The sequence below is a fragment of the Sinohyriopsis cumingii genome, chromosome 1 (genome assembly GCF_028554795.1).
Source record: "Sinohyriopsis cumingii isolate HCF-2022 chromosome 1, ASM2855479v2, whole genome shotgun sequence".
Taxonomy (NCBI): Eukaryota; Metazoa; Mollusca; class Bivalvia; order Unionida; family Unionidae; genus Sinohyriopsis; species Sinohyriopsis cumingii.
The window spans coordinates 145,943,068-145,961,552 of NC_142961.1; the positions used below are offsets into that span (position 1 = coordinate 145,943,068).

The 18,485-nt window shown below is 34.7% G+C and overlaps 1 protein-coding gene across 4 annotated transcripts in view; it reads right to left on the bottom strand.

Annotated features, from left to right (window-relative positions):
• LOC149808098 (zinc-regulated GTPase metalloprotein activator 1-like) overlaps window positions 1–18,485 on the bottom strand; it is a 91,812-nt gene that overhangs the window by 29,865 nt on the left and 43,462 nt on the right. For all 4 annotated transcript variants that reach the window (XM_089973469.1, XM_089973468.1, XM_089973470.1 and 1 more), the window contains one exon: window positions 6,242–6,310. In XM_089973469.1, coding sequence (XP_089829595.1) covers window positions 6,242–6,310 — 69 coding nt within the window. The remainder of the gene's footprint in view (window positions 1–6,241; window positions 6,311–18,485) is intronic.

The following is an 18,485-nucleotide window of genomic DNA, read 5'->3' on the forward strand; positions in this document are numbered from 1 at the left end:
CAGTGAGTAGAAATTACAGCTACTGGACACTAAATAGATACATGTGCACTGATGATACTGTATAAAATGATTATAATTCTATTTCTAGTGGATTAAAATAAAACAAATGTATATAAATGCTAACATTTTATAACCAGATTACCGAGGTACCTTGATTTTTTAAAATTAACATTGCAGATCTCTACAAATGAAATAGTAAGAAAATTAGGGGAGCCTTATCACAAATGGCTAATTTTTTGTTGGAGGTTTAAATTTGTGGTTTGAGCCAACAAAGAAAGCTATGAAAAGTGGTACCCCACAAAAATTACTGATACTAAAGTATATATTAAGTGAATAAGGTAGGAAAATGAGGTCGAAGACTTTACCACTGGGATCTTGTTTGCTGTTGTTTCTGGATTGTGCTACATTGAAGACATACATACACTTAGCTGTAACTCATATGATCTTTTGACAGATCTGGTTGGATGTTTTATGGTTTAGCTACACCACAAGAGTATTTAGTACTGAGGCAATTGGGGCAAACTGCCTTGCACTAGGACAAACCATGGTATCCAATCTAGGCTGATCTGATGGTAGGATTTAAACCTGCACCCTATTTTTCATGAGCCTGGTACACTAATCAAACAGCCACCCCATCTCCTCTTTAGACAAACTCTATAAAAGCCACCCCATCTCCTCTTTAGACATAACTCTCTAACAGCCACCCCATCTCCTCTTTAGACATAACTCTTTAAGAGCCACCCCATCTCCTCTTTAGACATAACTCTCTAGTCCTTATCAACTATATCACTTAACAAAACGTTAGGAGTAATATTGTTCTCACATTATGGACAAAATCTGGTGTGGTACTGACATCATAAACTGTGAATCCCATATCATATAATAAGATGTTACGATTTATGAATATTAATAAAAATAAGCATTGAGTGAAACGTTTGCAGGCAAAAGTTGCAAGAGAAAAAGGCAAAAAAATTATTCTAGTAACTTACCATCCCTAAAACATTAACAATGTCTAAAAAGCACTGGAAAGATCACTCTTTGTGACTTTATTGTGTTCACAACTTCTGACAACAAGGGTTGGCTTTTTTAGTCCATATATCTGAATACAATAGCTTGTTTCTCTCTATTCTAAATAAGAAATGGATGCATCATTAATTTTCATGTTCCCTTGACAATACTGAAATCCCCAGTTTGAAAAAGTTTAATTTTTAACTAGGTCTAATTTCAGAAGGCTAATTTTAAATCCTGACTTATTTTCAAGAGAACAGTATTTTCAAGTATTTTTGGATGCAAGGAGATTAGAGTTGTCTCCCTTCCCCATTTTAATTAAGGCAACGTGTTTTTATACTGTTAACAATACTTGGATAATAAATTGTAGTGCCAATGTTGTAACTCTGTATGATAAAAATCCAAACCTGTTTGATCAATTGGGGAGTTACACAATGAAACATCAAGCAAACCTGTTTCACTTGGGATTCTATCGTTTTTAAAGGCCCTGTGCTACACGTCATTTTAAAGCTGAAATCAACTATTTTTTTAATAAATTAAATGATTTCTTTGGGACACAAATTGCACTCCCCCCCTTTATGCATCCTATCTACACATTACAGAAACAGAAACCAGTCAGAACCAGTCTACAAGGAAACTGTTCCACCAGCGCAAACACACGAAGGAATATTACAAGTTCAACATTGCTTGGAAATCCGAGTTAAAGTGGGTGCAGCTGAGTATGAATGTCATCAATGATCAACTTGTGAAGGAAACTAAAGATTGTTGTGAGTTCCAAAAACAATTTTTGCGGTGAATTATAAGAAATATAACTTTTTCATTTAATTAACAATACCCTGACTAACAGTACTTATTTTCTATGGTAACATTTGTCATCAGAACCGGATTCATGCTGAAAACTTGTTGTTTTATTATAATATGAAGAAACTAAATTTTACGGTTAAAATGCACTTGTTAGTTTTCAAACCCCTTAAAATGTGTAAAATTTAAAAAATATCCGACCAATTTAAAAGCCAATCGAATTATGAAAATTGTAAAATCTACTGATTTGATGTCCTGGTTCTGTCACATGTATGGTTTCATGATTTCTCATGTCTCTGTGTGCATTAAGCTGAAACTCATTCCTAAAAATAGCATCTTATTTTCAATACTTGTCTTATTTACAAGTTATTTTTAGCTGTAAGAAACTGGTGACTTATTATCAAGACCATCATATTTTCAAGATTTTAGTGTATTTCAAACTAGTTAAAGCTTAAAGATTTAATTACAATGGCACATATGCTGTAATCTTGAATTTTTCTTTAAAGACAAGAAATTATATGTTCATAATGTTTAAACATTATGTATTATATCAGGAAGAGTGTTATATTGAGAAACTTTATAATTTGATCCATGACTATACCAGTGTTATTGAAGGAACAGTGTTCTATTTAAACACTTTATGAGATCCATGAGTGTACTTGTGTTATAGAAGGAATAGTGTTATAATGAGATATTTTATAACGAGATCCATGATTATACTTGTGTTATAGAAGGAATAGTGTTATAATGAGATATTTTATAATGAGATCCATGATTATACTTGTGTTATAGAAGGAATAGTGTTATAATGAGATATTTTATAATGAGATCCATGATTATACTTGTGTTATAGAAGGAACAGTGTTCTACTGAGATATTTAATAATTAGATCCATGATTATATCTGTGTTAATGAAGGAAAGTGTTATATTTAAATGCTTTATGACATTCAGGATTATGCCTGTGTTATGTCAGGAATAGTGTTATATTAAATACTTTATAATGAAATCCATTATTATACCTGTGTTATAGAAGGAACTGTGTTATACTGAAATGCTTAATGAGATCCATGATTATACCTGTGTTATGTCAGGAATAGTGTTATATTAAATACTTTATAATGAAATCCATGATTACATCTTTGTTATAGAAGGAACAGTGTTATACTGAGGTACTTTATATACTTTAAATGGAATCACAATTTATGCAATGCATTGACAGACTATTGTCTATGCTGTTTGATTTACTAATGATTTCAGGTGGACAGTATAGTCCTCCTCGCTCTGATTGCATGTTACCAATTACTACTGATGTTGGCATTACTACATGCATTCAGGTCAAGTAGGAATTAATACACATACCCACTACTACTGTTGTTGGCACTGCTACATGAATTCAGGTCAAGTAGGAATTAACACACATACCCACTACTACTGCAGTTAGCATTGCTACATGCATTCAGGTCAAGTAGGAATTAACACACATACCCACTACTACTGTTGTTGGCATTGCTACATGCATTCAGGTCAAGTAGGAATTAACACACATACCCACTACTACTGCTGTTGGCATTACTACATGCTTTCAGGTAAAGTAAGGAATTAACACACATACCCACTACTACTGCAGTTAGCATTGCTACATGCATGCAGGTCAAGTAGGAATTAACACACATACCCACTACTACTGCAGTTAGCATTACTACATGAATTCAGGTCAAGTAGGAATTAACACACATACCCACTACTACTGCAGTTAGCATTGTTACATGCATTCAGGTAAAGTAAGGAATTAACACACATACCCACTACTACTGCAGTTAGCATTGCTACATGCATTCAGATCAAGTAGGAATTAACACACATACCCACTACTACTGCAGTTAGCATTGTTACATGCATTCAGGTAAAGTAAGGAATTAACACACATACCCACTGCTACTGCAGTTAGCATTGCTACATGCATTCAGGTCAAGTAGGAATTAACACACATACCCACTACTACTGTTGTTGGCATTGCTACATGCATTCAGGTCAAGTAGGAGTTAACACACATACCCACTACTACTGTTGTTGGCATTTCTACATGCATGCAGGTCAAGTACGAATTAACACACATACCCACTACTACTGTTGTTGGCATTACTACACGCATTCAGGTCAAGTAGGAATTAACACACATACCCACTACTACTGTTGTTGGCATTTCTACATGCATGCAGGTCAAGTAGGAATTAACACACATACCCACTACTACTGCAGTTAGCATTGCTACATGCATTCAGGTCAAGTAGGGATTAACACACATACCCACTACTACTGCAGTTAGCATTGCTACATGCATTCAGGTCAAGTAGGGATTAACATACATACCCACTACTACTGTTGTTGGCATTACTACATGCTTTCAGGTAAAGTAAGGAATTAACACACATACCCACTACTACTGCAGTTAGCATTACTACATGAATTCAGGTCAAGTAGGAATTAACACACATACCCACTACTACTGCTGTTGGCATTACTACATGCTTTCAGGTAAAGTAAGGAATTAACACACATACCCACTACTACTGCAGTTAGCATTGCTACATGCATGCAGGTCAAGTAGGAATTAACACACATACCCACTATTACTGATGTTGGCATTACTACATGAATTCAGGTCAAGTAGGAATTAACACACATACCCACTACTACTGCAGTTAGCATTGCTACATGCATGCAGGTCAAGTAGGAATTAACACACATACCCACTACTACTGCAGTTAGCATTGCTACATGCATGCAGGTCAAGTAGGAATTAACACACATACCCACTATCACTGATGTTGGCATTACTACATGCATTCAGGTCAAGTAGGGATTAACACACATACCCACTACTACTGCAGTTAGCATTGCTACATGCATGCAGGTAAAGTAAGGAATTAACACACATACCCACTACTACTGCAGTTAGCATTGCTACATGCATGCAGGTCAAGTAGGAATTAACACACATACCCACTACTACTGATGTTGGCATTACTACATGCATTCAGGTCAAGTAGGAATTAACACACATACCCACTACTACTGCAGTTAGCATTACTACATGAATTCAGGTCAAGTAGGAATTAACACACATACCCACTACTACTGCAGTTAGCATTACTACATGAATTCAGGTCAAGTAGGAATTAACACACATACCCACTACTACTGATGTTGGCATTACTACATGCATTCAGGTCAAGTAGGGATTAACACACATACCCACTACTACTGTCGTTGGCATTGCTACATGAATTCAGGTCAAGTAGGGAATTAACACACATAACCACTACTACTGCAGTTAGCATTGCTACATGCATTCAGGTCAAGTAGGAATTAACACACATACCCACTACTACTGATGTTGGCATTACTACATGAATTCAGGTCAAGTAGGAATTAACACACATACCCATTACTACTGCAGTTAGCATTACTACATGCATTCAGGTAAAGTAGGGATTAACACACATACCCACTACTACTGTTGTTGGCAATGCTACATGCATTCATGTAAAGTAAGGAATTAATACACATACCCACTACTACTGTTGTTGGCATTGCTACATGCATGCAGGTCAAGTAGGAATTAACACACATACCCACTACTACTGCAGTTAGCATTGGTACATGCATTCAGGTCAAGTAGGGATTAACACACATACCCACTACTACTGCAGTTAGCATTACTACATGAATTCAGGTCAAGTAGGAATTAACACACATACCCACTACTACTGCTGTTGGCATTGCTACATGCATTCAGGTCAAGTAGGAATTAACACACATACCCACTACTACTGCAGTTAGCATTACTACATGCATTCAGGTCAAGTAGGGATTAACACACATACCCACTACTACTGCAGTTAGCATTACTACATGAATTCAGGTAAAGTAGGGATTAACACACATACCCACTACTACTGTTGTTGGCATTGCTACATGCATTCAGGTCAAGTAGGAATTAACACACATACCTACTACTACTGCTGTTGGCATTGGTACATGCATTCATGTAAAGTAAGGAATTAACACACATACCCACTACTACTGATGTTGGCATTACTACATGAATTCAGGTCAAGTAGGAATTAACACACATACCCACTACTACTGCTGTTCGCATTACTACATGAATTCAGGTCAAGTAGGAATTAACACACATACCCACTAATACTGCTGTTGGCATTACTACATGCATTGTCAAGTAACACTACTATGGACATTCAGGTGAAGTTGGGAATAAATACACATACTATTACTGCTGCTGCTGTTGGCATTGTAAATACAGATGCTGTTGGCATTGTAAATACAGATGCTGTTGGCATTACAACATGCAGAAGCTGTTGGACTTTCTATAATAATTCAGGTCAATTAAATAATAATTACACATACCCACTACTACCACTGCTGCTGTTGGCATTGCTATATGCATTCAGGTCAAGTATCACATCCAGGTCTACTCTGAAATATGTATCAATGAAGACTCAAATACTAATGAACCATGTGATGCTTAAATAAGTGTCCTTTTTGTTTCGGTGTTCTAATTTTTTTAAGTCGGCATAGATTATTTTGACTATAAAAGGATAACAAAGAGAGCTTCCCATATGGACTGAACAATTCATATTAGCAATCCTTGTTTTTAAGTGACTGATGGTTGAGCAATCAGTATGCAATTCTAGAAAAGCTTATTTTTAAAAATAATATTTTGGGCTAAAAAAAAAAAAATTTCTGCATTCAAATTTTGTAATATTTAGAAACATGTTCCACTAAAAATGTCAATACAAAACTGAAATAAAAATTTGCCTTAAATAAGACTCTCTCAAATGGAACAATGATCTACTGATCAAAGTGAATTTTCTGAAATTCATGAAAACTCAATTTCTTCTGCTAAGGACTTGTACTTAAGCCGATATTCTTGAGAACCTTCAACACACCAAATCCGGTAACAATTTTTATCTTCTTGTGCTTGAATTAACATGATCACAAGATACCTGTAGGTACACAATTAATTACCCTGAACCTGATATCATAGTTAAAAGTTCACTGAACTTGTCTCAGACAGTGCCAAGATGTAACCACAGGGTAAGTTTGGTTAAATATATGGAAGTAATATCTTTTGGTTTGTTTTGGAGATTAAAAAGACAGCAACACATGTAGGATATTTAGCGCTAAGGCAACTGGAGTAAAGTGCCTTGCCGAAAAGACACACCACAGCTGATGATCCAGGCTGTTGTGATGGTGTGATTCAAACATGCACTCTTTCGATCTTGAGTCCAATATGCCAAACACTGAGTTACTTTGGCTCCCAGTATCTTCTGGAAACAAAAAAAAGTTTACTGAAGTGATAATCTTCAGATACACTCATAATTGAATTAAATGATTATCGTCTAGTACCATAACCAGCGATAAAAAATCTGGAGTCATTGTTTGAGGATAGATAGTACAAAGCAAATAGAAGAAAGCTGCATATTGATATGGCCAGTTGTGCATGGTATTACTGGTATATCAGTTTATCACCTTTTCTTCCAGTGGTATGTACCGTAGTACTTTTTCATTGTACCAGTACACAGTAGTTTCCATCAGTAAGAAATGTACAGAATTCCCAAGTAATCTTGTTACAAATTAATGATATTAAGTGCATGTTTTTCATTAATCATTACAAATATTTAAAAAAAATATTATTTTTAGTATAAAGCAACTGTATTTGTCTCAAATTAATTTTGAATATTACATTTATGATCTTTAAATTATAGGTTTGACACATGTCATGTATGCCAATGTGGTTGCCAATGGGATGTTGTGAAAGATATTTGGATCAATCCGACTTTTGGAAAAATTTCAGATTAAAAAGAAAAGAAAAGTCATTTTTAATTATTTACTGACATATGTTAATGTGTTAACTACATGTATTCCTTTGTAAGACTGTGTTAACTACATGTATTCCTTTGTAAGACTGTGTTAACTACATGTATTCCTTTGTAAGACTGTGTTAACTACATGTATTCCTTTGTAAGGCTGTGTTAACTACATGTATTCCTTTGTAAGACTGTGTTAACTACATGTATTCCTTTGTAAGAATGTGAATCATCCTATGATTTTCAGGATAGCACTTCTTTTCTGTTTGAATAGTTCAAAATTTCTAAAAAGTTGACTAGATATTTCCTCATTTGTTGTATAAGTATGTTTCGTGTTTACTGGCCCTGTCTGATAAATACCGTGCCCATGTGTTTGAATCCCTCTCGAAGATTCCCCACCTATTATATCAATAGTGTGGTTAGTAAAGTGTAGGCTTCAGTGTCAACACTTTCTAGTTCTATCAACAAGCTCTCCAATGTCAGCAAGCACAATGTCTTTCATTAGGTTTCGCTATAGTGTAACTTATTCATCGCACTTTAGTTACAGTGTTTAGATTACAACTTGTACAAATTTTAACATACAGCAAATTCATCAATGAGCTTTTTAATTTACACGGGGAGGTGGGAAGAGGCTTTCATTTTTTTTTGTGCTGAGATATTTTATTTTATCCTTCTATCACAAGGTAATTTATTATGTTTTCTTCAAATAATGTAATGAATATAACATAGTGGGTTTTAAAAAAATAAAGCTATATATCAGTACAAGATATTTTTATAGCTTTTGGCATGGAAATTTCTTATAAATATGTGTTCGGCCTCTGCTTCAGAACATTATATGATTGGTCCTTAATATAACTGTGGTATACCATGGTAAGTATCGAGGTATGTTCAGAAATCCCGCAGTAAGATGTAACCATAAATTTAAGAGTAGTTAAAACAAAATTTTTAACATAGTCACTGTGATGGCCATACTGGCTGTGCGCAGGTCACCACTTAAATTTAGAACCATCTGCACATCACAAAAGACTTGCAGTGAAACCCCATGTAAAACCATCTGTTTAGGAGCAGCAAAAACACCATTTTCAACATATTTACCATGGTAGCCATGTTGGATGTCAGATCAGTATAATTTTCATTTGGAACCAACTAGAGATCATAAGATTTTTTTGTGTGTGAAAACCCAATTTTGATACACCATCCATACTGGTGCAGAGTGAAAAGATTATCAAGATAGTCATCATGGATTTGAGATCAGCACACTTTTCATTCAGGACCAAAAAGACATCATATGAAGTCTTTTAGTGAAAACCCCATAATGGTAGCATTATGGAGTCTGGGGTACACCTTTTACACTTAGAACTATATAAAGATGACTATTTAGGTGGGGGGGAAGTAATTGCAAAATTTTCAAGGCCATTGCAGTGGCAACCATCCTGAGTACCAGATCTGCATAATTTTTCTTTAGGACCAACATGACATTGTAAGAAGTCTTTCAGTGAAAACCACATGATCATATGACAATCCATTTAGAATGGGGGCGCTCACCAGTTATGTACTTTTGAGAGAGTGACGTATGTAAAGTGAAGCTGTTTGCATTTAAAACATGCACAATGGAGAGAATGGTGGCATACCTCTATGCTACATTAATGTAATGTGGATGATATTTCTTTGGATATTGTACTTTTGGAAATTGTACATGATTTAAACACACTGTTAACTAAAATGAATGCTCCCTTGTGCTAAAAAATCAGCCTGAATTTGACTAAAGTACACTATCCAAAGCAGCTATTAAAATAGGGAAAATTAATTTTGCCAGACTACACAATACCAACTTCTGAAAGGGCAATGAATGAATTACCAAATATATAAAATTTAAAAAAAGTTATCGCCTCTTTTTTATACAATTTACCTCTGAAGTTCAGGAAGTGAAAATGACCAGGTGGAGCTAGCACTCTTTTGAAAGGTGCACATCTGGAGTAAGGCCAAGCTGTATACTCTATAACCCATATTACACCCATCAATAATATACCAAAATAAAAGGAATTAAAGGTTCTTTGAACTATACCTAAGATATACAAGGTCTTTTTTAAATAGCCAGTATAACCAGTGAGGAAAGCCGGGGAAATTATTTTTCTTTAAAATCCTAACCCTATGCAAAATACGAAACTGTAGAGTGCCACCAATGATAAGGAATAAAAATATTTTCAATATGGCCACCAATGTGGATGACAAAAGAGCACCATTTCATTTAGGGCCAACTAGACCTTGAGATTAATGTGTATATAAAGTTTCATGACAATCCTCCTATTAGTTTAAAAAGTAGCAACAACAAACTTGTAATACTGGGTAATACATTGACTATGAAACGGCCATCAAATAACATATTCTAGGCTATAACCTGCAGAATTAAACAAGAGTCCCTTGAAGGGTCTAATGCTCTACTGGACAAAAAGAACATCCCAGAATTCAAGATAAGACCAATACTTCATTTTAACTGTTGAGTGTTGAATCCATTTTTGATATTCTTCAGTAAAAACAAGATTTTCAAATTAGCTGCTGTGGTACATATATTCTACATCAGCTTAGTAGGATTTTCATTAAAACAAAGTGGACATCATTGGAAGGCTTTTGGGGAAAACCACATGTCATAATGATCATCAATTTGGAGGGAATAGTGGCAATAAGATTACCAAGACAGTTGCTATGGCAGCTATACTGGATGTTTGAATAGCACCTTTTTTTATTTAGGACCAACTAGGTATGATAAGAAGTCTATTGCTGAAAACCCTTTGCTGACATAGCAGTCTATTTGAAGAAAAGAGAAAACAATGTTTTCAAGATATGACTTTCCATATTTTCAAGATGGCTATTGTGGTGGCCATACTGGATGTCAGATTGGTACCATTTTAAGACCAACTGGACATCATAAGAATCTCCTGAAAATAACCCTACAATAATAAGACTTTCTGTTCAAGTAGATTTGTGATAAGATTTTGAAGATGGCTACCAAGGTGGCCATATAGGAAGTCAGATTGTCATCTCATTTTATTTAGCACCAACTTCATATGAAGATTTTTAGGAAAACATTCTAGTTGGTATGACTATCCATTTAAGAGGAACAACAATAACATGAGTTTGAAGATGATTGCTGTGGTGGCCATATTGAAAATCAGACTGGCATAATTTTCATTTAGCACCAACTAGTAGACATCAAATGAAATCTTTTTATGAAAACCCCTTGCTGATATTACAATAATACAATTTTCAAGATGGCAACCATGTTGGCTATATGGACATCAGATTGGCACCATTTTAATTTAGGACCAATGAGACACCATAAGAAGTCTCATAACGAAAAACTCTTATTGATATGGCTATCCATTTAGTAGTAGTGATAAGATTTTCAAGTTCTGCTGGTTATTGAATCAAATGGTTGATGGGTGTCTGAACATCATTGTTTTCATTTTGGAACAAGTAGACCATGGGATGAATGTGTGTGTAAAGTTTCAAGATAATCCTACAAATAGTTTTGGAAGAGATAACAAACTTGTACTAACAGTCAAATGACTGATGACAGAAAACATCCCATCCCATAGACTATTCTGGCCGATGACCATAGTGCTAAAAATAAAGGACATCATAATTGAAAACAAAACCATGACAACTTTAAGAAGAATATTCATTTTAAAAAGTGTTTCTAAATAAGATAGTGTATTAAGCATAATGTCTATACCCACCACAGCCAGCCTGGGTCGGATGTCTTCATGTGTCCTGAGGAAAGGCACTTGGCTCCTATCGATAAGCCTAACATATATTAAAAGTACCATCTCAAACCCACCAACTTATTTTCACTTCACAGAGTAGTTCTGATTCTATATGTGATACAAACAAAAAATGGGGAAAAAAGCAAATGAAGGCCATGATTTGCAGCAACATTCCAACAATATGGAAATAGATACAACACAATAATGTTTTTGGCCTTGAATCAGCTATTTTTTAAATTCCTATTATTAACTACTCCAACAGCAAAAACTGATATATTTCTACATACTTACCAAATGCTCAAGAAATCAATCAAATTATCATTTGTTCAAGACCGTTAACTGGTAAATACATACAGGTACACAGAACCTTTCCAATACTTGATTTAACTAGTGTAAAAGATAGATATACCAGTCCAAATCAATTATGAAGTGCTGTATCAAACACTTGGTACAACAGACTCTTGGTGTCTTTTTTTTAAATTGTTAAACAGACAATTAGTCCTACAGGCACATGTGTGATTATTGTTCTGTAACCCCAGCTGATAGCCCTTTAATGGCACCAAAAAGCCATTTGCCTGATAATTACAATGTAATGACAGCTTTGCAAATAGCTGCAGCCAGACAACTCTCCACAAAGCAATATTACAAACAAACAGAGTGAAAATCTGATGTAAGCCGGGCATCTCAAGAATGAACAAAATACAATTCTCAGTAAACATTTTCTTGGCCAAGCAATATTTCTTCTACATTGTTGATTTTCTGAGGTAATTGCTTTCCCAGAAGCCTAGCCAGTCTTTGAAGCTTGTGGAGAATATAAGACAATTGTAATCAAGCTCAGTGTCAAGCTATCATTCTTACTGATGTGAGACAACCAGTGTTCAAGTCAATAAGAACTGAAAAAAAGGCCTTTACTGGAGGATAGGGGGTAGGGAGGGGGACATGTCTAACTATTCTTTTTATCTCTGGGCCTGATCTTTTTTCACCTTAATCCAACTTTCCTTATTCTAACCATGGAATATGGTTTCCCATTGTCCTTCATGAAGCTTTTGAGCCCAAATTAAAATAGTTCTGCCTCTTGTGTTGCATTCCAAACAATTGCAAATATTGCTGATTTTCAACACAGTGCCCAAAACGGTGCAACCTAACTCCTTTTTCTACACAATGCTACCTGATAATTTAAGATTTCATCAAGAAAATACAACCTTTTCTCTCCCATGTTCTAATATCTAATATGACGGTAGCCATCCTTTTCACACAGAAGTGCTGCATTATAGTTCTCACTGCACTGTCCACCTCCCCATTTCTCAACCGTAGGATGGGTATTATGATATCTCTTAACTTATTATTGTTAAAACTATACAGAGTGCTCCCTCTTGAACTCTTTATGACACTGTTCAATGGAGTAATGAAAGTAATTGTGTTCTAACTGAGAGATGGTGTAATAAAATATATCCTAACATTACATATGGACACACAAAAAACAAAAACTAAAATAAAGTTTACAAATTTGAACAGAAGTGATAAATAAATTTGTTGTACACTTTAATGTACAGAATAAGTTATTGGACAAACATTAATAATACTTTTAGCAAAATTACAATATGTGCAACTTTCTGATAATATATTCTTTATATGAAAATTTAAGTGACATGAAAATACTATTTTTACTGTTTAGGAATATGCAAAACATACAGAAAAAAACAGTAATATTTTCCATATTTGTAATGAAAATTGAAACTTTATTTTAGGATCACGATCAGTTTCATTATAAAATATATATAGGTGAGCAAACAAAGCCAGTATTCTTTCCGTAAATGCATTCTAAATGCTTTTGTACCCATTTAACTTCTTTTTAAAAAATCTTTTTTACAATGTTTAATGTTATGGAAATAATATCTGGTTTAAAAAAGGATTCAAAGGAAAAGATCTACTGCCTTTCTTTGTCTGAAAATTAATTTAAAAAAATGAAACAAGTTCCCCATTACTAATTACCAATTTGGCACAGATGTTAGAGAATATAAACGATTATGTAATTTTTAAAATTCTGTTACAAGTTACTTAACAAGTGATTTGTTTTTTCTAAGACAAGGGGAAACAGTTTGTACATATGCCCTTGTCATGTAAAAGATCTTGGCAAACTTCTTTACAGACTTACCCAATTTTCCACACCATTACCCTCTATCACAAGCTAATGTTATTTCTTCTTGGGTCAAATATTCCAAAAACATTAGCAGTGGAGCTGCCAATAATGTAAGAACCTTTATAAGTTCTGAACCACCGACAGGCATGTTGAATGCTATTTCCTTGTGGCCCATACATCATTTATGTCTTAATAATACCCTACAATGACTTTAACAGTGGCAAAAGCTGCTGGAGAAATATGCAAAATGTTTGTGAAATTGCACAAGCAATTTGTGGGTAATTACTCAAATAATAGTAAACATTTAAACTGTTTTACCAGTTAGCTAGTAGGAAGGAAAACATCTTTATACTATTCAGAATGAGCTGGTTTCCTTTGATGGATTCTCTGCAAGATAATTGGAAAACCAGTCAGCTCAGGGGAGATAATACATAGGGAACTTTACATGCTTAAATGGATGTGCTGTACAGGACTCATGGTACTAATTCAGTTCCCATAGTAAACCTATGCAAACACCATGATATTAAAAATTCAATAACTTAACATTTTTGAGTGCTCATGATCAAATCTATATTTATCAGTATAGATGAAACCTGGATGTCAACTTCTGTGTAGAAGAAAGACCTGCATGTGTTTGAAACATGTACTTTCAATTCTGCACCAAAGAGTCAGGTGCTAATTTTAGTAATGAGTGTTCCAAACTCAAGACTGTTAAAGGACTGAAATTCCATCAATAAAACAATGTCTCTATTTTTTTTCACTTACAACTAGGATAAGCTCTCAAAGGATTCTTTTTTCCTACAACATAACTTATATTATTAACCACTCCTGGTCAGACAAACCCATATATACACTATATTATGTTCACCCATTTCCAGGCTGGTTCCCATTTTTCCATACCATTAGTACCGTGTGTCTTACATGTGCCTTGCGAGAGGAAGATAAAGCCTTTGTAATATCAGGCTTTAAATTATGTCAAAATTAAAAAAATGTAAGGAATTACAATCTCTGAAAAATGATATGGACCCTGCAATAGGTTGTTGTTGTTGTTGTTGTTGTTGTAGGGTTTAACGCCATTTTTCAGCACATGATAGGCTATACATGGCGGCTGGTATTAATGCTGGAGAAAGAACCCAGGAAAACCCTGGAAAGAACCATCGACCCACAAGAAGCTACTGGCAAGCTTTCTCACATACCCGCATTGGCTGAATCAGAGACTCAAACCCACGCAGAGGTGAGATGGCAGTGATCCGTAATGGAGAGTGCTTTAGACCACTCGGCCACTCAGGGCCCCCTGAAATAGGTAATTTTACCAGTGAAATGAAAATGGGATGCAGAATGAATGCAAATGAAATAAATGTAATTTAAGAAAATAGAAATATAAAATGCAGAAAGATGAATGATAAATGAAAACAAAATAAATTAGAAAATCTATTTTCTTATACTTCAGGCTGCTGCCAAATTTCCATAGTCCCAAAAATAATAACTGCATGATAAATCAGGATCAGATTCTTGACACTGGGATACAGTTTTTCACTACTTACATAATTAAGCAGACTGTTAACATGAGCCTTTATTCTAATCAAAGTAAACAAATGCCATATCATATGTACAAGTCTTTCCCTATCTCTGCTATCCACATATCACATGTTTGGTTATGTAATATGTAACAATCCACCAGTCAGCCCCCCTTAAGTAACTTATTACACTGTATCAGGTGACAGGTAGGGAGTATTCCCTTGCTGTAAGATATTGTTCTACTACTAGTACTGTTATTATTATTATTATTATTATTATTATTAATTTTTCACATACTTGGCAATTTCATATGAAATTTATGAAACTAATTTCAGTAAAGAAAACTTTCAGCAACCTCAGCAATAGAAAAATTTGTAAAAATATTTCATGAGTTTTATTTATCTTGTTGTAAATAAGACTATAATAATAATACATAATAAAGATAACTGAGTATTTTCGATCAAACCACTAGTAAGTACAATAAAACAACTGTTACAGCTGATGGTATTGTTGTTGTTGTTGTTGAGACAACTGTGTAATCTCATTGATCCTTCAGACTTGCTATTAGTAGTCATTGAGTGAAAAGATGAAAATTTAAAACACCTGAAACGAAAGAAACCCTCTTTGAATGTTGAAAACAAGAGATTCAAAATTGGTAACAAAACTATTTTTTATATGCATGTAAGTACAGCACAAAGTTCTTTGTCATGGCTTTTGACAATGAACCTGATATCACAAACAGAAGATGACTATTTGTCTCAGCCAATGTCAAGAAATAAATTTTTTCTAATACCTTGCAAATTTAGCCCTTCCAGGCTAAAACTATTTAGCTAAAACGCTATCAGTTACCTGGTCAACTAGGTGGTAGTCAGAGTGATTTCCCCTTGATACAGGGATTGGCACCAACTCCCATGAATTCTTCAGTTACTACTGGGGCAGAAGGCATGCTCTCTATATGAATGTAACTGTGGAGAGGCTGGGAAAGTATGTTTTTACTGTTTGGGAGAACTGACAGTATTTTGCTGATTGCCTTGCAAATCACTATTAATACTTTCAAAGTGGACAGTAAAAATCATTCTAATAAATGTTACCTGTAGGAAAGGTCAACTGGCTGCCTCTACCAGTAAAATCACCAAAATGCCTCTTGTAATAGCTATGGCTAAATAATGTGTAAAAAAACTTACCTTTATATATACAACTGCGGTGGAAACAATACAACAATATAATTGAGTTTTCTATAGTACACACCATACATGCCCATAAAATTGCACTGAAGTGTCATTATTGATACTTATAAAGTGGATGCTATAAAATCAATTGTAAGACAATGTTACCTGCAGGAAAGGCCTATGAAGGCTGAAATTTTGTAGTAGTGGTAGTTCTCCTAAGGTATTATGACTGGGTAACATATTTGAAGAAGAACAATCACATACTAAGTTAAGTCTGTAAGGAATTATGTTGGAAAAAACTCAAACTTACTGAAGTTATATCATTCAAAGTGATCTTCACAAATATCCAAAAACAATGTAAAATGATAAAAAAATCCAGAAAATACAGTGGTTTCCTTCCTAATGCCCCTCCACCAGCAGTCACTCATTCAATACTGTCAGAATCCCTTGGCATGATATTTTGTTCAAAAGAACTGATCTAGGAGATACACCCTTCCAACAAGTCCATCGTCTGGTGTATTCGCATGAAAGCTGCAAAATTTACTCCCCACAAGTAGGCACATAATGGGGTTTACAGACATAAATTTCAGGAATAAATTGATGATCCCTAGATTCCATAAACTGACATTTATTCCAACATATTGATAAAGTACCTAACTTTAATCCATACAAAGAGGTATCTAACTGGATTATCCTTACTGCAGTGTGTTCCTTACATATTAGATTTTGCCATTTAGATGATGACTGTCAATTGACAATTATCAAGTGATGAAACCTAACCACTGACTTCAGCTGAAGTCAGCATGGCATCCAGTTGCCATAAAACAGAAATCGTATGTTAGCCATGGTGGCTTATCTCTGCTAGACATTTGAACCACCTTCGCTATTTTCTTTGAAGTATGATCCATTGGATTGATGTTAAAGCTGCAAACGTCTCCTAGATAATGAAATTTTTTGGAATGAGTACCAAACTAAAATCAGTAACAAGCTCACTTCCTTTGTAAACCATATGCATTTGGATTCAACTTCAAATTGCCAATAAAGAATTTGTTGCAACAAGGCAGTGAGGAATGGATCAGATGCCAGTTACAGCCAGATGATTGTAATGACAATGTAGTTTTGTATCAAGTCTGATGATCATTCAATTTTTAAAAAGAAATAACATTAAGTTTTACCACAATAACTGCATAGCATGCCTGAATTTTAAACAAAATGAAAATATCTGACATTAAAAATTAGTTATTTTATATGAATCATTACTCAGATCTGTGGTCTCTCTCTAGAAATGCCACCCCTCTTATAAAGACACTTTCCTGTCTCATAAGATCAATTTAGTGATCACAAGATTTGTTGGTAATGCTGGAAGTCAGACTTGCACCATCTTCATTAATAACTAGGAGATATCATAAGCCTTTCACTGAAAATCCCATATTGATACAATCCACCATTCAGTTAGGAATTATAATACAAATTGTCGTGATGCCCACCATAGTGGCCACATTATGTGTTTGGGATGCACTTATAAAAAAAAATGGTACTAACAGCTGCCTCGCTTGGTGCTCAGCATTAAGAGCTTAGTGTTAGGATTGGTCGACCTGGTGACTGGGTGGGAGATCATGTTACATGTCTGCGGCATGAAGTCCCAGTGCTTGACATCACTATAAACTGCCACACTGCAGACATCATAGTGATATGACTGAAAAATTGTTAAAGCTATATTAAAAATCCAAATCACACGCACACACACTTTAATTTAGAAGTAACCTTACATAATAAGAAGCTTTTTTAGTGAAAACCCCATGTAACATGGTCATCTCTGATCACAGGAGTAGGAGTAACAAGATTTTCAACATGGCTGCCAAAAAAGGGGGCCATATTTGTCAGGTGGGTGCCATTTTCATTTAGAACCAACTAGACCTTAGGATGAATTTGTAAAATTCATAGCAATTGTCCCAGGACTTTAGGCAGAGCAGTGATATCAAATTTGTGCCAGATGAGGTCAGGTCATCTAGTAAGCTCTTCTGGTTGATGACTGTATATTTTTATTCTGAATCAGCAAGGTTATTGTAAATACAATATACTGACATGGAAAATAATGATCTAGCTATTTAGACTTGGCTATGAGATTTTTCAAATCAAATCCCGTACCTCATGACAGATCCTTTACAATAGATTTTTCTTCAAAAATAC